Below are 21644 nucleotides of genomic sequence, written 5' to 3' on the forward strand. Positions count from 1 at the left end.
AGACTTCTCACTGGCTCCACATGCAGTACAGAGAACTATATGGAACAGATGTGATGAGTTTGGGATCTTTCTGGTCTATTGTGAGCAGAGCAGAGGATAAAACCTTGAGCTCCAAGAGGAGGGTGAAGGGTTCTGAGGCACCTCATTACATTCTCTGCCCACCTCCTTCTCTCCTCTGTCAGCCACTTGCTCTGAGCGGCACCTCACCTGAAAGCTGTGATCTTGTATCGCTGGGAATGATAGCGATCTTCTTCGCCAACACAGATCTCACTTTATTCCCAAAACCAGAGAGGAACAGAGTCTTGGGCAGGGGTGGGAGTGGGGCTACACTGACTGAACCTGTTGAGTGGAAGTGTAGGCCAGTCAGTGACCACAGCCTGTCTCAAATGCTGCAGGAGAGAAATCAGGACAGAAATGGAGGCAGAAGAGAAAATCTTCAGCACCATGGAACTCCAGGACTGGAAGATGCAACCAGTGCATCTGGAGATGGCCGTCGCGACATTCCTTTTTCTGTGTTTTTAAAAATAAAAACTATTTACATTTTTACATAATTCAGCTCAACATCCTCAGTTTACAGTTACTATTTACAGTTACAGTTAGAGAAAGCATGAGTAATAAACCTTTAAATGGCCAAACATACAAAAATAAATCAGACTCCTGAAGAGCTCAGGCCGCTGCTGCGCTACATATTTAATGAAAAAGTACAGAGTAGGAGCACAGAAATTGCTCTCCCTATTATATGTGTTTTAGTTAAATTTAAAAAAAAAACGATCTCTTCTTTCCTTCTGCCACTCACAGGCTCATGCTTGACCCATACGACTGTCCTGGACGAATGTTCATTGTTTTCCTTCAATCCCTGTTGGTGTTGTTGGCAGTGAAGGCATGGAGGTTTCCCATTTGGCTGAGGCCGCTCTGGATGTGGGCTACATGGATTTCAACGTTGTTTTGGAAGCAGCTACAGAAACAATAGCTTATGTTGAGATCGCCCTTTTAATGAGGCAAAACATTTTGAGGCATATTAGATCAAAAGGTTAACCAAAGAGGCAGACTTTGAGAAGAATCAGAAAGGAAGGGAAAGGGGTGGAGGGGTTTGGGGAGGGAATTCTTGTGCTTGGGCCCCTTGGCAGCTGCAGACATGGCCACCAGTGGTGGAGCAAATGTAATTTGGGGACACGGAAATTGTCAGAACTGGCATCTGTTGCGGTAAAAGGCGCCACAGGACATCAGATGAGCAATATGGTGACAGAGGAGCAGTGGGGAGAGTTAATGATGGGTGTCATCACACATGTGGAAAGTGATGGTGGATTTTAAATAATGTCATGAAGGGCAGCATACAGATAAGAAATAGGAAGCAGCCACTAAGATTGATCTTTGGGGGATTTCCGAGATAACGGTGGGAATGAGAAGAAAAACCTTTGCAAGTGACATAACTGATTGGGTAAAGTGGAATCAGGGAACTTAGGAATCGCCATTCAGCCCCTTAAGCCTGTTCTACTATTCAATGATTTCTTGGCTGATCTGTGGCTTAACTCTTATATATCTGTCCTTGACCCATATCCCTTAATACCTTCGTTAAACAAAAATGTATCTATCTCAGGTAAAACTAATAATTGATCCAGCATCCACTACCATTTGTGGAAGAGAATTCCAAACATCTACCACTCTTTATGTGTCGAAGTGCTTTCTTCCTTCCATCTCTCCAAAATGGTCTGGTCCTAATTCTCAGAATGTGCCCCCTAGTTCTAGAGTCTCCAACTAGTGGAAATAGTTTATCTACCTTGTCTTTTCCTGTTAATATCTTGAATACTTGATCAGATCACCCCTTCACCTTCTAAATTCTACAGAAAGCAGGCCTAATTTGTATCATTACTCCTCATAACAGTCCAGGTATCATTCTTGTAAATCTGTACTGTACTTCCTCCAGGCCAATATACCCTTCCTAAGGTGTGGGGCCAGATCTGCTTACAGTACTCTTCCGTCCTCAACACCCAAGGTCTCTTTGGACATCCACTATATTTAACTCCATACCATCCAGAAAGTACCCTGATCCATCCTTGTTCAGCCCAAAATAGATAAGTTCATTTTTATTGCCTACATTGAACTCCATCTGTGATGGGAAAGCTGGAGGGTTTTTGAAAGAGGATGTTGTGGTCAAAAGCTTGAGAAGGACAAGGAAGAAACGTTTAGCTTTGCCACAGTCACAGAAGATGTCAGTTGGCTTGTAACACTGATTCGGGATGTTTTTGGTCCTGTGGCAACTGGCTGAAAACGGAAAACATTCAAACAAGGAATCCTGGCAGATATGGGCACAGATTTGGGATGGACAATACATTTGTGTTCATGACAGGAAAGGGAATTGGCCTCTTGTTTTCAGCGGCAGCAGCGCGAGCCAGAGTGCCAACGGGAAGGTAAGGCGGTTTTTGTATTCCCCAAGAGTTGCCACCGAGGTGGATAGAGTTGTTAAGAAGGTGTATGGGGTGTTAGCTTTCATTAATAGAGGGATTGAGTTCAAGAGCCGTGAAGTTATGCTCCAGCTATACAAAAGCCTGGCTCGGCCACATCTGGTCACCTCATTACAGGAAAGATGTGGAAGTGTTAGAAAAGGTGCAGAGGAGATTTACCAGGATGTTGCCTGGAATGGAGGGAAGGTCTTACGAGGAAAGGTTGAGAGCGCTAGGGCTTTTCTCTTTAGAACAACGAAGGATGAGAGGTGACCTGATAGAGGTGTACAAAATGATCAGAGGTATAGATAGAGTGGACAGCCAGAGACTTTTTCCTAGGGTGGAGGTAGCTTTTACGAGGGGACATAGTTTTAAAGTGAAAGGAGGTAGATATCGGGGAGACGTCAGAGGTAGGTTCTTTACTCAGAGTGGTTGGGGCATGGAATGCATTGCCAGAGAGGGTAGTGGAGTCGGCCTCATTAGGGACATTTAAGCGGCTATTAGATAGGCATATGGATGATAGTATAAAAAGGTAGGGGTGGAAGTTAGATAGACCTTAGGTTTAGGGTAAAAGTTCGGCACAACATCGTGGGCCGACGGGCCTGTACTGTGCTGTACTGTTCTGTTCTATGTTTTATGTTCTATGAATTACTGATGGGGTGATTGTTTGCAAGACCAGAAGATTAATAGGAACATAGGAAGAGAAGTAGGCCATTTAGCCCATTGAATCTGCATCACTGTTCAATATGATCGTGGCTGGTTAAACAATTCAGTGTCTTTTCCCCACCCCATTGCTATACCCTACATGCTGCTGGTCATCAGCAAGCTATCAATCTCTACCTTCAACATACTCAAAGATTGAGCCTCCACCGCACTCTGAAGTAGGGAATTCCAAAAGGATCACAACCCTCTGAGGAAACTAATTTCTCACCTTGGATCTAAGAAGTACTCCCCTCATTTTTAAAATTGTGGCCCACTGGTCCTAAAATCTCCAACAAGGGGAAACATTGTACCTGCATCTACTCTGTCTATATCCCTCGCTATGCTGTAAGTTTCAATGAGATCATCTCTCATTCTTCAAAACTTTACAAAATACAAGGGCAGTGTGCCAAATCTCTCTTCATTTATAAAGTCCCACCATCCTGACAACAAGTCTATAAGGGTGAGTTTTTTTTTTTGAAAGGCAGCAGATGGTGATAAATTCAAAAGGGAAAGTAGTTCTTGAGGAGAGGCAGCCATTAGCAGCAAACATCAGTGAGTGTAGAGACCAGGAATGGGATCAACAGAACAATAGGCAAGACTTATAGATGAGAGAGAAATTAAAAAAATACTTTTATGAGATGTGGGTGTTACTGGCAAGGTGAGCATTTGCTGCCCATTTCTATTTGTCCTTAAATGGAGTGACTATAGTGTTGGGCTTAAAAGTGATATTCTCAAACCAGACTGTTAAAGGTTAACTGCTGATGGCAATGATCAATTGAGGAAAGTGGCAAAGTACATGAAGAACAGCTTGCTTTGACTGGGAGGTAACCAGGTGATGCTGTATTCTCTGAGAATTGTCCTCTTGTGCAGTAACATGGGGCTACCTGGATTTTTTTCTTAGCCCATTTTGAAGTTTGGAAAAGTACTGCAGCCATTACGAAGCGGAGATTCAGCATGTAATCTTAGATCGAGAAAAGTATTAATATCAGGGCTTTTCCCCCCCACTCATCGGACTTTTCATCGCAGGGCTGGGGTTCGCGAGACCAGTGCAATGGAATCTAAGATAGAGCCCCGAGTGCTACCGTCACCAGACGGATAGAAGGCAGTGTGAGACTCACTTGTTTGTACATACAGGTATGTTATGTAGTTTAAGCTAATAGATTCATTCATTACTTTTCATAGTTCTCAAATATATATTAAAGTAAATTAAGCTCATAAATCTGTTTCATATTGAAGTAGACACATCTTCTTGTATTAATTTTGTTCAACCTTAAAAGAACCTGTCAGGTACTGTCAGCCGAACAATACAGTGACTTGAGGCCATTGTTTTGGGTCTTGAGTCACAAGTGGGCCAGGCCAGACTAAGTAAGGATGGCAGACTTCCTTTGTTGAAGGACATTGGTTAAACCAATCTGTTTTTACAACAACTGATGATAGCTGCCATGATCACCATTATGGGAGCCAGCTTTCAATTCTGCATTTCTGAATTTCACCAGCGCCTATGATGAGATTTGAACACATACCCCAAGCGCATTTGCTTCAGCCTTTGGATTACTGGTCCAGTGGCATCAACACTACAATACAGTCTTCTGCATCCCTACTGGCTGAAACTGTTTAGGAGGAAACCATGTTCCACCTACCTTATGTTAGAAGCGTCTATAGAGCTTTTGATGTCATTCAAAGAGTCCGTCAATGATTTGAATTCAAAAGAGTTTAAGTCCCCTCCTTCTGCCAGGCACTGTGGGGGGAGGGGGGGAGGGGGGGAGGAGGGGAGGAGGGGAAGATACAATACAAGTTCAATGAATGCAGTTCCATTAAAAAAAAACTTTAAATACTTAAAACCTTAAATGCGAAATGTGCATGAGTTTAGAATAAAGAAGTCAGCCTATCAAAACTTAACTCTTCTGCTCAGAGATTGTAGGAACTGCCGATATTGGAGAATCTGAGATAACAAGGTTTCTGAAGATGGGTCCAGATACGAAACATCAGCTTTCCTGCTTCTCTGATGCTGCCTGGCCTGCTGTGTTCATCCAGCTATACACCTTGTTATCTCCAACTCTTCTGCTCTGCTTCTTTCCGCCTCTGCACCTCCAAACATTCACAACCAGAGATCATGAGCAATAGTAAATTGTTGGGGTGGGGTGGGTGCAGTTTGGGACACGAGGAGATTTTATGAGGGCTGCACATGAGGAGAATGAGGGGTTGGGATTTGAGAGAAGACTGAATTTTGTTCACTCCAGCACATCACAGGGACGATATTCTCAGACAATACTCCTCGGGGCTGAAGGCCTGCTTCTGGGGCCTTTTCTTATGATTACCCTGAAAATCTCAAATGCAGCCTGGTGTTCAAACATTTCTCTCCGTAAGCTATTACGACTGCTCAAAATCCGCAGCTCTCTGTGCTGGGATGAGGAGCGAGTGCTGTTAATAATTTGCTTCAGTCTGCCACTCATCATCACAAAGCTACACCGTTTGGGGTAATGTAGGATAATGGAGAGGGGGGAACTGGGCTCAGTTATAATGTGGGCCCGTGAGGACAGTTTGCTGACTTACAGGGGCGTGGCTCACTCAAAAGGACAGTGGTCATTTGGATAAAGGTACCAGAGGTTAACCCTTATCACTTGTAGCTCAGTAAAAGAGCTAACGCTTTCAGCAGAAGAGAGGAGGCCTACACCAATCTGCAGTGTTAACAGTGGGGGCATGACTTCAATGTAAGCAAGTGTGAGGTTATTTATTTTAGACCAAAAAAAGGATAGATCAGGGTACTTTCTAAGTGGTTATGAAGTTAAATACAATTGATGTCCAAAGAGACTTGGGGGATTCGGGTACATAGATCTTTAAAATGTCATAAAAAGAGATGCAGAAGATAAGAAAGATAATGGAATGCTAGTTTTTAATATCCTGAGAACTGGAGTACAGAAATGTAGAGGTTATGTTGCAGTTAAACCTCAGTTGGAATACTGAGTGTGGATCTGGACACCACACCTTAGGGATCATATGGAGGCCTTACAGCAAGTACAACGTAGGTTTACAAGAATGATATCTGGACTTCAGGGGTAAGGGGAGAGATTATACATATTAGGCCTGTTTTCTTTAGCATTTAGAAGGTTAAGGAGTAATCTGATTGAAGCCTTCAAGATATTAACAGGGAAAGACAGGGTTGATAAAGATAAATTATTTCCACTAGTTGGAGATTCTAGAACTGGGGTGCACATTCTGAGAATTAAGGCCAGATCTTTCAGGAGAGATGTTAGGAAGCACTTGTACACAGAAAGGGTGATGGATATTTGAACTCTTCCACAAATGGCAGTTGATGCTAAATCAGCTGTTGGTTTTAAATCCGAGACAGATACATTTTTGTTAATCAAAAAGGCACTGGAGGGATATGGGCCAAATGCAAGTGTATGGAGCTAGGCTACAGATAGCTAATGATCTCAAATGGCAGAACAGGATCAAGGCCTAGTCCTGTTCCTATGTACGCACACGCACACGTGAAGATCTTCCGTGGCGTTATTCATAGTTAGAAGTGCACTGTTTTTTGACCATGATGTGGAGTGGAAAGAAGCTTTTTGAAGCAAGAACACTAGCACAGACCTTTAGTTTGAATAGCTGATTTCTGCAGGGTGCATTCTATTCAGGAAAACAATCAATACATAATGCCACAACAACAACCTTACTCAGTGACCACCACTCCCTTATGGAAATTAATTAGCTCTGCGCAGTTTCACCATGTCAAATCTACATTCTGATTGGCCAAAGTAAACCCTCGACTGTCATGCTCATGTCAGTGTCTCACTATTCATTAGCTCCCTTCCCAGACTTGGTCTCACGATAATCTATCGCCCTACCACTCTGGCACCTCACCTCATTCTACTGCGTCCTCATTCTGTTACCCACCCTGGATTTCTCTCCAAAAACTCTTTGCCACTCATCTCCCTCAGGCTTTGCACTGGAATGGTAGCAGCCTTCCATCTTGTTACAATCGTGACAATTCACTGCACAGAAGGTCTTTAGTTAAACAGCTGGTGTTCATTTGATGAAGGTGGCTGAGCCAGGCAGATATTGTTTACTTAGTAATGAACCTATGCTGGCAGAATTGGCATGGTCCAAGACCTCCAAGTTGCTTAGAGATACCCAGGATAGACTTCAGACAGCGAAGCTGGAAACTGTTCCGCCCTACCCGCTCCGCCCTCCATACTGTCGTTGGCCACACTGATGTCTGGGGTTAGATAGATGTGCAGGTTGTTGTTATTCCTTACTCACTCGGCCAAAACAGCTACAGCTTTTGCAATGTGTGCCAATTTCAGGATGAAATCGTAGATTGCTGGTGATAGTGAAGCCTGGATACAGGAAGCTACCAACAGCCTCTGATGTCAGGTTACCAGTGCTGATAAAGGCAGTATGACAACATCCTGAATCATGAAGTTTGTTTTCCTGATGCTGATATCAAACCAAGCTCTTTGCAGATGTGAGTAAGTTTGTTTGTCCATTTGCTGCTGCAGGGGTGGAATGTTAGTGCAGATTTGTCAGCATTAAGCAACTCTCTGATGAAGACTTGATAACATCTTTGCTTTGGATCTCAGGCAAGTAAGACTGAACACAGCTTTCCCTCAGTTCTGGTATGTAAGTAAACAACCTTCAGATGAGCTGAAAGCATGTGACAGCAGCAAAGAGGAGGATGTGCCAAAGACTGTTGGTGCCAGAACACAACACTGTTTGAGCCCACCAGCAGATCTCCAAGGGTCCCAATGTTGCTGTCAGAGCTGACTTTGCCTATCATGTTGTCATGGAAACAGAGCACAATGAGCAGCATTGGCAAGCAGCCATTTCTCTCCTGCACCTTAAACAGACTGTCTCTGCTCACATGGTCAATATACTGGGGAGGACGATGAAGGGAATATACAGTGACCTCCTCTGTTCATGGTATTTCTCCTGCAACTGCCAGGCTGAAGATCATGTCTTGATTTTGACCCAGTGGAATGAAGCAATAACAATGCAGTTTGGAGTCAGAATGATGTGTACTTTGGGAGGAGAACTTGCAGCTTGTGATATTCCCTGCAGTGCTGAACAGCCTTATTAATTATCACAAGTAGACCATAGGACATAGGAGCAAAAATTAGGCCATTCAGAGTCAGCTCGGCCACTGAATCATGGCTGATTCGTTTCTCAACCCCATTCTCCCACTTTCTCCCTGTAACCCTTGATCCCCTTGACAGTCAAAAACCTATCTACCTATGTCTTAAATATACTCAATGACCTGGCCTCCACAGCCTTCTGTGGCAGTAAATTCCATAGATTCACCACTCTCACCACCCACACCACTCACCCTTGGGTAACTGTGTGGAGTTTGCACATTCTCCCAGTGTCCGTGTGGGTTTTCTCCGGGTACTCCGGTTTCCTCCCAGTCCAAAGATGTGCAGGTTAGATGAATTGGCCATGCTAAATTGCCCATAGTATGCAGGGTAAGTGGGTTAGCCATGGGAAATGCAGGGTTATGGTGTAGGGGGGAAAGAGTAGGATGCTCTTTGGAGGGTTGGTGTGGACTCGATGGGCCAAATGACCTGCTTCCACACTGTAGGGATTCTCTGAATACTGGCTACGAAGAGAGGTTGAGTAGATTAGGATTATTTACATTAGAAAGACGGAGGTTGAGGGGGGGTCCTGATTGAGGTATACAAAATCATGACAGGTATAGACAGGGTGGATAGCAAGAAGTTTTTTCCGCAGAGTGGGGGACTCAATTACTAGGGGTCACGATTTCAAGGTGAGAGGGGACAAGTTTAAGGGAGATATGCATGGAAAGTTCTTTACGCAGAGGGTGGTGGGTGCCTGGAACGCGTTGCCAGTGAAGGTGGTAGAGGCGGGCACGATAGCGTCATTTAAGATGTATCTGGACAGATACATGAATGGGCAGGGAGCAGAGGGATACAGATCCTTGGTAAATAGGTGACAGGTTTAGATAGAGGATCTGGATCGGCGCAGGCTTGGAGGGCCAAAGGGCCTGTTCCTGTGCTGTAATTTTCTTTGTTCTTTGTTCTCTGGCTGAAAAAGTTTCTCCTTATCTCCATTCTAAAAGGTCTTCCCTTTACTCTAAGGCTGTGCGCTTGGGTCCTAGGCTCTTCTACCAATGGAACCATCTTCCCAACATCTACTCTGTCCAGGCCGTTCTTTATTCTGTATTTTTCAGTTAGCTGCCCCCTCATCCTTTTAAACTCCATCGCATATAGACCCAGAGTCCTCAAACGTTCCTTATATTTTAAGCCTTTCATTCCTGGGACCATTCTTGTGAACCTTCTCTGAAACCGCTCCAGGGTCAGTATATTTTTCCTCAGATATAGGGCCCAAAACTGCACACAATACTCCAAATGCGGCCTGACCACAGCCTTATACAGCCTCAGAAGTACATCCCTGCTTTTATATTCAAGTCCTCTCAAAATAAATGCCAAAGTTGCATTTGCCTTCCTAACTACTGACTCAACCTGCAAGTTTACCACTTCGAACTTCTGAATTATCTCCCCATTTAGAAAATAGTCCATGCTTCTATTCCTTCTTATCAAAGTGCATGACCTCACACTTTCCCACGTTGTACTCAGTCTGCCACTTCGTTGCCCACTCTCCTAACTTGTCCAAATCCTTCTGCAGCCTCTGCGCATCCTCAATACTACCTGTCTTTGTATCGTCTGTGAACTTAGCCAGAATGCCCTCAGTTCCTTCATCTAGATCATTAATGTATAAAGTGAAAAGTTGTGGTCCCAACACTGACTTGTCACTGGCTGCCATCCTGAGAAAGACCCTTTTAACACCACTCTCTGCTTTCTGCCAGACAGCCAATCTTCTATACATGCTAGAACCTGCCTCTAACACCGTGGGCCCTTATCGTAATCAGCAGCCTTCTCTGCGACACCTTATCAAAGGCCTTTTGGAAGTCCATGTAGTTTTACCCTTCCACCCACTCCCCACTCCTCCACCCCTCTGCCCGCCCAAACTTTCTAGTTTAAAGTTCTGTTGACCAGCCTATTTACCCTTTTTGCTAGTACATTGGTCCCAGCTTGGTTCAGGTGGAGCCCGTCCCAACAGTACAGATCCCTCCTGTTCCAATACTGATGCCAGTGCCCCGTAAAATGGAACCCCTCTTTCCTGCACCACTCTTTTAGCCACGTGTTTACTTCTCTTATTCTCGTGTCCCTATGCCAATTTGCATGTGGCTCAGGCAGTAATCTGGAGACTGCAACCCTTGAGGACCTGCCTTTTAATTTCGTTCCTATCTCCTGAAAGTCCCTGAACAGGTCCTCTTTCCTAGTCGTGCCTATGATGTTTGATCTGATGTGGACCACAACAACTGGATCCTCCCCCTCCCTCCCCAATATCCTTTCAAGTCCGTCAGAGATATCCCTTACCCTGGCACCAGGCAGGCAACACACCATGAGGGACTCTCGATCCACAAATCTGTTTGGTAGTAGTGACTGCCCTGATGCAAATCTTCACCAAGTGACACACCACTAACTGTCCTTCTTTAAATTTTTCAACATGCTTGTAAGCCTTTGACACGGTTGACTATATCATCCTTCTCTAACATCCATCCTCTGTGACCACATTCATCTAGTTCCTTTCTTGTTGATCCAATCATGTTTACCCAATGAATTACCTAGACTAGTTTCTCTTCCCATTCCTAATCACTCACCTAGAGTTCCCAAAGATACATCCCTGGCTTCTCCTATTCCTCATCCACATAACACTGCTTGGCAACACTACCTAAAACAGACCAAGTTCTACCTATACAATGCTGGCACATCTGGTTCTGCCTCACCACGACCTCCCTTGACCCTTTCAGCATTCTCAGACAAGCTGCAATTTACTCCAATTAAACATTAGAAAGACCAAAGCCAATCACTCCCCAATCAGTGTTCCTGCCACAAGTAAGGTGTTCCACTGGATGGTTTGGTAGCTGAACAGGACTGTGGTCGCATCACAAAAGGGAACTGGTTAAATACTGGAAAGGTATATCTTGCAAAGTCATAGAGTAAAAGGATGTGGAGGCTTTAGAGAGGTACAAAAGAGGTTTACCAGGATGTTGTCTGGATTGGACTGCATTAGCTATCAGACAACATTGGACAAACTTGGTTTGTTTTCACTGGAGCTTAAGATAAGGGGCAACCTTATGGAAGTGTATAAAATTATGAGAGGCTTGGATAGGATTGATAGTCAGAGTCTTTTTCCCAGGATGGAAGGGGCAAGTTTAAAAGAGATGTGTGAAGAAAGGTTTTTTTTTCTAAATACACCGAGGGTGGTAGGTTCCTGGAAATATGCTGCCAGGGCAGGTGGTAGAAGCAGGTATGATAGCAAGGCTTAAGAGGTATTTAGACAGACACATGAACAGGCAGGGAATAGAGTGAGATGGATCACGTACGGGCAGATGAGATTAGTTTAGAATGGCAACATGGTCGGCTCAGACATGGTGGGCCAAAGGGCCCGTTCCTGTGCTGTACTGTTCTAACAGCAGGAAGAGTGGAATTAAATCAGATTGCTTTCTTAAAGAATTGACATGGAAACAATAGGCTGAATTGTTGCCTTCCTTAAATTCATTCTATATACAGACTAACAACATTCATCCATAGTTACTAAGCAGGATTTTTCTGTCTCCCACGAACATGCAACAAATGCTAGAGTAGGCCTGGTGGCATCAACCTCAGATCTGTGGCTTTTTAAATTTAATTCTCTAGATGCTGGTGAGACTCAAAAAGGTCCATCTTTACTTATACTGATGGAGCAACTAGATGACTTGCTCAGCCACAGAGGGCATTATAGCATCAATGACTAGAGAGAGCGGAGCACTTGCAGGCCATACTAGATACGGGAGGAGGCTGGTTTTTTTTTTTTTTTAAATGACATTATTGAGTCAGTTGTGGTTTCTGTTGCAAATCCAATGGTTGGTAGTGTAATTTTTAATCTGGCAATCAACTACAAATGACAAGATTATGATATTAAGTTTCACAATTTACCCAGACAGGACATGAGATCACAGTCTTCAGGTTGTTACGCCCGCTAGGACTACTGTAGCCTGGGACTGAACTCTACCCTTACCTTTATCTGTAGCAGCACTGCTGTCAGCCTGGCTATTAGATCAGTGAGGTTTTCATTCCTCACACTGGCCTGCCCAGTTTGTGACGTGTTTGCCTGTCGTACAAGCTCATGTGCTTCCTCCTCACACCTCCTGCGCATGTCTGTGGGCTGGTCCATGGGTTGCAAGCCCTGGTCAGGAGCGAGCTGTCATTTTTCAGGCCAAACAAAAAAGCACAAAAGGCAAGGTGAACCAACGCACAAACTCTCATCCACTGCAATTAAATATTGCCCGAAGTTAGACCGAGAGAATGCTACACAAAACCAAGTCAACAACCTGCATTTTATGTAGTGACTTTAACATGGCAAAAACATTCTAAGACTCTTCACTGGAGTTTACTCAAACATAATTTGACACGGAGTCATATAAAAAGATTGATGACTGTAGGATCTAAGGAGCAACTGAAAAGAAGGGAAAAGAAGAGAATTGCAGAGTTTTAGGGGGCAAATATTAGAACTGAGGCAGCAGATGATATCGCCACCAAGGGTGGAGTGATGCAAGTTGAGAATGCTCAGGAGACCAGAACTGGAGGCAAAGAATCACATAGCGTGGAAACATACCCTTCGGTCCAACTCGTACATGCCGACCGTAATCCCAATCTGATCTAGTCCCATTTGACAGCATTTGACCCATATCTTGTAAACTCTTCCTATTCATGTACCCATCCAGATGCCTATTAAAGGTTAATTGTACCAGCCTCCACCACTTTCTCTGGCAGCTCGTCCATACACGCATCACCCTCTGTGTGAAAATATTGCCATTCAGGTCCCTTTTAGATCTTTCCGCTCTCACCTTAAACCTATGCCCCTCTAGTTTTGAACTTCCCTACACTGGGAAAAAGACCTTGGCTATTCACCCTATCCATGCCCTTCATGATTTTATAAACCTTTCTAGTTTCATCCCTCAGCCTCCGACACTCTAGGGACAAAAACCCCAGCCTATTCAGCCTCTCTACTCTATTCAGCTCAAAACTTCAAATCCCGGCAATATCCTTGTAAATATTTTCTGGACCCTTTCAAGTTTAACATCATCCTTCCTAACAGGGAGCCCTGAATTGAACGGAGTGTTCTAAACATGGCCTCACCAATGCCTTATACAGTTGCAACATGACGTCCTAGCTCCTATACTCAATGCACTGACCGACGAAGGCAAGCGTGCCAAACGGTTTCTTCATCACCCTGTCTATCTGCGACTCTACTTTCAAGTAACAATGAACCTGCACCCCCTAGATCTCTGTTTGGCAACACTCCCAGGGCCCTACGATTAACTGTGTAAGTCCTGCCCTGGTTTGCCTTACCGGGGCGACATGTTGGCTCAGTAGTTGGGATAATCCACATATTACTATCCTGAAGGACCTACATTTTAACGTCCTACCTAATTTCCTATATTTTCTCTACAGAACCTTGTCCCTTTCTCTACCTATGTCAATGGTACCAACATAGAACAGTACAGGCCCTTCGGCCCACGATGTTGTGCCAACCTATTATCCTAAGATCAATCTACCCTGCATACCCTACATTTTACTATCCTCCATGTGCCTATCCAAGAGTCGCTTAGAAGTCTCTGAAGTATCTGACTCCACTACCACTGCCGCAGTGCATTCCCCACGCCCACCACTCTCTGTGTGAAGAACCTACCTCTGACATGTCCCCTATACCTTCCTCCAATCACCTTAAAATTATGCCCCCTCGTAATAGTCATTTCCGCCCTGGGAAAAAGTCTCTGACTATCCACCCGATCTATGCCTCTCTTCATCTTGTATACCCCTATGAAGTCACCTCTCATCCTTCTTCGCTCCAATGAAAAAAGCCCTAGCTCCCTAACCTTTCTCATAAGACCTGCCCTCCAATCCAGACAGCATCCTGGTAAATCTCCTCTGCACCCTCTCTAAAGCTTCCACATCCTTCCTATGAGGCGACCAGAACTGAACACAGTATTCCAAGTGTGGTCTAACCGGGGTTTTATAGAGCATATACAACCACCTTCTGCTGGTCACTCTCCCATTTCAGAATATTCTAAACCCACTGAGGCATCCTTGATCCTGGCTCCAGGGAGGCAACATATCATTTGGCTGCAGAAAGGTCTGTCTGTGCCCCTGATTAGACAGTCCCCAATCACAATCAGTTGCTTGGAATCTGACATATCCTTCTTTATAACAAAGCCAGTCAGAGTACCAGAAACCTGGCCGTCGGTGCTATATTCCCCTGAGGCCATCACCTGCTACAGTATCGAAAACTTGTTTAAGACTGGGATAGTCACAGGAGACTCCTGCACTACCTGCTAACTTCTTCCACCTTTCCTAGCAATAGTCCATTCACCTGACTGTAACTGAGGACTTTCTATCTTCCTGAACCTGCCATCCGTCACACCCCCTGGCTCCTGTAATGCAGAGGTCTTGGGAGAGTTGTAGAGCTACAAGAGATTGCAGAGATAGAGTCGGAGCAGGGCGATCAATGCAAGGATGAGGACTTTAAAACTGAAGGAATGCAGGACAAGAAGCCAATGTATTTGAACAGCACAAGGGTAATGGGTGAGCGGGACTTAGTGCTAGTTAGCATATGGAAAACACAGTTCTGAATAAGCTCAAAAGTTCACACAAATACAGCACACGAGACCTAGTGAATATCACTGTACAGGAGGACCGAAAGTAAGGAAACTCAGGATGGTGAGATTACAAGATTAACAGATCCAGGTAAACAATGCCAAGAATTCTCACCTCATAACAATACTGCTGGACTTTATTGAGCACCTTGTTCAGATCTTTATTTAGCTGCTCCAATTCTAAAACAATTGTCGCATATCGTTTTTGAAAGTCTATCCCAATGGGAGCAGAGTATGATTTCTGAAGGAGTGAGAAATCAGTCAGTCACTTCCTAGCTTAACAGGTCTGATAGTGTCCTTAAACTCAACGACCAAAGGGTAGGATGGGATGGGCAAGAAAGGAAATGGGAGAGAATAGAAGAGCTCACATTTGCATGAATAATCACTAAACATTCCATTCTCAATAACCACTGCTAAAAAAGTTGAAGACTATAATAAAACCAAGAACTGCAGATGCTGGAGATCTGGAACAAACAAAACCAGGAGGGTAAAAAAAAAGGTATATGAAGGGTCACTGGACTTGAAACATTAACTCTGATTTCTATCCACAAAAGATGCCAGACCTGCTGAGTTTCTCCAGCAATTTCTGTTTTTGTTTTAGGTAAGAGACTAACTTGGTTAATCAACTGTTTCTAGGTTCTTGCTGAACAATAATCAGCATGCTTGTTTTCATGCTCTTTGAAAGGTTAATTTGTTCAGCAAAAGGAAAGCTGCAATTCGTAGAATCTTACAGCATACCAGAGGGCCATTCAGACCAGCATGCCTTTCTCTTTGAAAGATTAATGTAATTAGTTCCACTCTTTGCTCTTTCTCCAAAGCCCTAAAAATTTTTCCTTTTTAGTATTTTTATTGGATCAGCATCAAATGGTGCAGAGACTTGAAGGGTCTACTCCTGTTCCTAATTTTCATATTCACATTTATACAATATTGTTTTAAAGTTATTGAATCTGCTTCCACTGCGTTTTCAGGCAGTGAACTTAGCTCATAACTTGCTGCATTTAAAAAAGGCTCCATGACTTTGCACCAGTATTTTTATTCGGTTTATTGGCCCTCCTGTCACTGGAAATAATTTCTCCCCATCCACTCAAAAACTTCCATAATTTTAAACACGTTAGCAATAATATTGTGCATCATCAGTTCTCACATTCTAGAAAGTGCTTCACACACAACAGGTTAATTTTGATGTTTGGTGACTTCAGTTGCCAAATACAGGATATCCTTAAACAGCAGTGATACGAATCACTCGTTACTTGTACAATACTCTACTTGTATTCCCCTGCACCACACTCCCCCTCAACCCTAAACAATCACCAGCCTCGTGTTCATTCTCTTACATTACTCTTCACCCTTGAAGGCCTCAAACTTAAAAATCCCTGACCTCATCCTGAAATCCCTCTGTGGCTTTGCTTTTCACTATTCAAGCAAATGCTTCCAGCCTCATGTTACCATCCTCACCATCCCAAAGCCCCAGCACAGAACAACTGCTGGTCTATTGCTCACCCCCATTCCTTTGTCCCATCACTGGCAGCCTATCCCCTGGAACTCCCTTCCATACGCTTCCCTCCTTTAAAGAAAACTCCTGAAAATACTCTTCAAGGTAATTCCTTGAATCTTGTCTTTCCCAACTCGATGTTCATTTTCCACATCAATCACTTGGTTGTATCTCAATCAACGTGTAGACAGGTTTTCGATGCTTTCTGTATGCCGTGACGCACAACACTTGATACAGTGCCTTGAGATCATTTGATTACCACAGAAGTGATGGAACACTATCAAAAAATATTTTGGGAGCATTTTGATATGTGATAGAGAGAAGAACAAGTAACTTAGGACCTGGGATTCCATGACATCTTTATTCCAATAAGGGATTATAGTTGCCTTATATCTGGGTCTGCTGTTGACTAATTAATACAGATTGACTGCTATGACTGATCAAGATTACTGCGGATGGCAGAAAGTGAATGAGATGGAACTTGGTCTTTTCTCGTTGAGAAATTCAGGTGCCATACTTGTATTGTACAACTCCACCCTGACAGCAGTTACATCGTAGTGTGAATACCAACAGCAGCCCCATTATAAACACCACATGGTTCTTTGATCTCAGTTACGTTAATGCAAGTGGCCACTGGACCCTCTCCAATACCCAGGCGACCAGAGTTGCTGGCCTGTAGCAGTGGCATGTGTCCATATATTAAGGAATGTCAGTACCTCATGTCATTGATAGACTATGCAGTCAACGTTAGCATGAAAGGGGAAATATGGACTACAGGCTTCAGGCATTGATCTTTAGTAGAATGAGCACTCAAACTGGCCATTTGGCCCACTACACCTATGTTGGCCTACTGAGAGTTATCAGCTTAATTCCATTGTTCTATCTGATCCCCATGCGATTTCTTCCTGTCCCAAAATAATGATCAGCTTTCCTTTTGCAAATTACATGGACTCTGTTTCAGGGCATCTGTGCCCTTTGTGCAAACCAACAATTTCTCCTCGCTTCTCTTTTGGGCTTTGCATGCCTCTGGGGGTGTCCAGAGCCAGGGTTCGAGTGACCTATGCTCTCTGGGGTTGGGAAGATGATGGATGGATGCTTATCGGACAGAAAAAGAGTTTGCACTGAACTCCAGCAGACACAACCCTGTGGCTGGGTGAGCATCTTTCAGTAGCTTGAAAATGATTTGTTTTCCATGTGGGTCAAACAGCCAGCTGACCTGAAGGAAAGCGAAGCAGGTAGATCTGGTGCCCTGGCTGACAAAATGCCCTCAAGCAACACCAAAACCAGTTTTGATTTCTGGCTGGGCAACCTTTGAGGTAAATAACTTAAAACCTGATGATAAAATTAGAAGATCCTTTACCAGTTTCTCTGCATCCGTGTTCATTTCTTTTAACTGTTTGATGTGCTCTTTCTTGATCATGAGAATTTTTGATAACCTTGTCTAAAAGCAGAAAATAAGACAATGATAACAACAATCTGACATGAAGAACTTTGCTGTGGCTTCACACATCATGGAAATTGCTTTCCTGGTCACATAATGAGGGCCAGTAACTTGACACAAGGGATGGCAACGTAATATTGACAGCAACTGTAAAAGATAGATGTAAACCTAGAAATTTGCAGGAAATGCCACTGTGTCAAAAATCATTGGCACAGCACAGGTTCTGTGGCCAGGAGCTCTGTCCCTCTGCCACTCAGTGTGGGCTCTTGCTCTGCTGAAATAATCACATATCAGGACATTGACAGCCATCTAGCACCTCACCCAAAACATGAGGCATAACAGGGAAGGTCAGCAGAATATTCAAAAGTCAAAAATCAGTCCTGTATCATCAAAAACCTACCAGCATACATTTAATATCTGACCAGATGCCAATCTCAATTTGATTCCTCCTAACTACCAATTCCACCTGATTCCTATGATGATTGATAAAGTAGAATAGGCCAATACTGTGTGACGTTTAGAAGAATGCGAGATATGTCATTGCAACATACAAGGTAGCATGATGGGGGGGTGCTGCTGGGAGGTTGTTAGCCTTTGCTGAACAGTCCAGAACCAGCAAACCGTCTTCAGATAAAAAAGGATCAAGACTGAGACGAGGAGGGATTTCTTCACCCAAAAGGATTGCAAATCTTTGCATTTATCCAACTCGGAGACTGTAGATCGACAGGAGATTCAAGGGATTATGGGGACCAGGTGGGCAAGTGGAATCGAGGCTCAAAATCCGTAATGATCGTACTGAATAGTGAAGTGGGCACATTGGGCTGTACACTCTGCTACTACAACTGTTTTGAATCTTCGTCAATGATTAGACAACAATTGGAACATTTGGAATCCTGTTGAAGAGACAATATCCAAGATTGTGGAGGAGTTGGAAGCTCCAGGCGGAGCTCGTCTGCTCCGTCCATTTATTTCTCACTCCCTTCTTTTTTCTCCCCCTTTTGGTATTTCTTCCCAGCCACGGTGCAGACCCAGGAGGCAGGTCTCGGCCCATCTCAGCCTGGCGTGGTGGTATCTCGGCGTGTGTACGCATCCTGCCCGGGAAAGGTCCCAGAGGCAGCAGGAATGAGACTGGAGGCAGCAGCTTCCGCAGTAGCTGTGGAGATGGCACCATGGTCCAATGCAGGAAAAAGTGGTAAGGGCGCTCACCGATATCTGGGGTGGCGGCTGAGATCTACCGGAGAGCGAGTTAAGGTCAAAGACTGTTGAACTTTTAACTTTATTTCTTGATTTTCTAGTTTATATTAAGAAGGACTTTAATCTTAACTATTGCCTTATTTCTTATTATGCAATGCTTAATTTAAAAAAAAACTGTGTTTCTCTTACTACTTGTACCCAAGTACCTTTGTACCTGGGGGGGGGGGCGTTGTGTGTGGTGACATCAGACACTTCTCACTGTACTCCTGTACTTCAGTACATGTGACAATAAAATTGAAATCTAAAACTTAGTCTAAAAATATATAGAGAGGGAAATAAAGAAAAGGAAAGAGAAACTGAAAGAGCGAACACATGCAAGATGCTGACAGACCCACTCACACTTCCTGTAATGACGACACTGTTTTTGTAGGCAGGTGATCAGATCTTTGCAGAATTCAGGCTCTCAGTGTTTACAGGAGATTTCACAATAGTGACGTCTGTAATGGACTGACAGACTGATACTTAACCACAAGCTCTGCATGCAACTGAGCCACACCGTGTTTCAGACTCTGCAATGAGTCATTTAAGTGGAATTGTAATCAAATTTTGAATGGAAGACTGTTTTCTACCTGGTTTGACAGTGCCTGGCTTTTGGCCTTATTTAGCAGAATGGATGGCACACATTTCTCAGCCCCATACTTTTAACATTCCTCAATGGAATTTCCTCTATTTACTCAACATAATTGATGTATTTACTTCGACTAAACAGGTAGAGGCACGTTTGATACATAAAGAACACACAGACTTACCACCTGGATAAGAAATTCAATAGGAAACCCCCCAAGTGTGTCTCCTTCAGTAGCTGACAGTTTGCTTTTCCAAGGCGATTGACCCAGAAGTGGATCATTGTCCTATCATGAACAAAAGGGGAAATAAAATGAGGCACCATTGATGCAAAGTCACAGGTTCTAAAGTTAGCTTTGACTTAATGGCAGCACTCTCCCTTCTCATTCCAGAGCAGTAAGCACGTCACGCGATGACATTTCAGTTACGGTTGCTAAACATTCTAGATTGTTCTGGAGTTTACCAGGAGTCTCCCAGGGACTACTGCTAGCAGAATTGGAAGATCTTTGCCCTTTAAATTCCTCACTGGAGCAGTCCGCCACATCCCCACCACCCAATGACGATGTCAACAACCATTTCGATGCCTCTTTATTGCTATTGTCACTCACAGAAGAGTGGCCTTCAGCCCATTGATTGCTAATGAGACTGCTCCACCTTTCAATAAGAACATAATTAATCTGATTGTGACCTTTACTCCAACTCCATATCTGTCCCCATATAGCCTCAATTCCCTGTTGATCAAAAAATTTGTCCGACTCAATCTGAAATATATTCAATGGCCACCCTCTACTGTTCTCTGCAGTCGAGAATTCCAAACACTGATGAGAGAAGAAAATCCTCATCTCTTTCTCAGGTAGCAGACCTCTTATTTCCAAACTTTATCCTCCCAATGAGAGGAAACGTCTCAGCATCGATCCCTGTCAAGCCGCTCATGATCTTAATCTCATTGCAATCACTCTTCACTTTTCTAAACTGCAAGGACTATCGGCTCAGCCTACTCAACCTTTCTTGATAAGATAATCTCTTCACCCCAAGAACCAGTCGAACAAGCCTTCTCTGCATTGCTTCCAATGCAAATGTATACCTTCATGCACTCACTTGTGGCTCTGCTAAAATGTGACCAGAAATGGGACAGGTTGGTGGAGGTACCTTTAGGAGTCCATCTTGTAAGAAGTGTGGGGTTTGGAAAATGGCAAGCAGCAAATGATGAAAGTTTCTTTTTAACATCATTAACTCAGATGGATAATTATTTGACACAAATTAGTTTTAGAGCTATGGGGAAAGGTCAGGGAGCGGGACTAATCAATGATTTTCTCAAACAGCTGGAATGATGGACTGAATGGCCTCCTCCTGTGCTGTAAGATTCTATAAAGCTTCAGATCCTCATCACAGTGTGTGTAATAAACCCCCTCCTAAATTCTTCATTTGACTGTGCAATACTGAGGGTGTACTACATTCTCAGAGGTGAGATGAGAAAGAGACCTGTCTACTCACTCAGAAGCACGTAGTTTCTAGGATCGTGCCGGCACTGCAAAAGTAACTGTACCTCTGGCTGTGAAGCTCACTTATTTTTCTGTCCTGGCATTATGTTGCTGCAGTCCTCTTTATTTCCACTAAAGGGAGCTCTAACATAATACAGTGTTCCCCTAATGTCAGATCTTTAGCACTGTGTGGTTAAGTCTCACATTTCCAGCGAATTTTCCAGTAAGTTAAAATTGTGTCTGTTCTAAGCTCATTCATTTTTAAAGGTGTGGGTCATTCAGCCTCGTGAAGCTATTCCACTTTAGTATAAAACTATCACGTCCGAACATCCTCAGCTGTCCAATAGACAACAATAATGACAGCTTATGTTTATAAAGTACTTTAATGTAGTATGAGATAGATCCTCAGCTTCACGGTTGCATTACCTAATAAAATTTGACATTGGGCAAACCTTGGGCAAAGAGATGGTTTTTAATGGAGGAACTTAAAAGGAAAGTGGCGGGGCGGGGGGGGGGGGGGGGGGGGGGGGGGGCGGGCACGTCCGCATCT

At 43.8% G+C, this 21644-nt stretch overlaps 1 protein-coding gene across 1 annotated transcript in view; it reads right to left on the reverse strand.

Moving 5' to 3' along the window:
• The window catches only part of lin9 (lin-9 DREAM MuvB core complex component), a 93114-nt gene continuing 71470 nt past the window's right edge, over positions 1–21644 (reverse strand). The window contains exons 10-15 of the mRNA XM_020520942.2: positions 19799–19900; positions 17715–17795; positions 14978–15103; positions 12225–12407; positions 4784–4881; positions 1–955 (exon numbers count right to left, since the gene is read on the reverse strand). Of these exons, the coding sequence (XP_020376531.1) occupies positions 850–955; positions 4784–4881; positions 12225–12407; positions 14978–15103; positions 17715–17795; positions 19799–19900 (696 nt within the window). The 3' untranslated portion in view covers positions 1–849. The remainder of the gene's footprint in view (positions 956–4783; positions 4882–12224; positions 12408–14977; positions 15104–17714; positions 17796–19798; positions 19901–21644) is intronic.

Source organism: Rhincodon typus, chromosome 5 (assembly GCF_021869965.1).
Source record: "Rhincodon typus isolate 14 chromosome 5, sRhiTyp1.1, whole genome shotgun sequence".
Taxonomy (NCBI): domain Eukaryota; kingdom Metazoa; phylum Chordata; class Chondrichthyes; order Orectolobiformes; family Rhincodontidae; genus Rhincodon; species Rhincodon typus.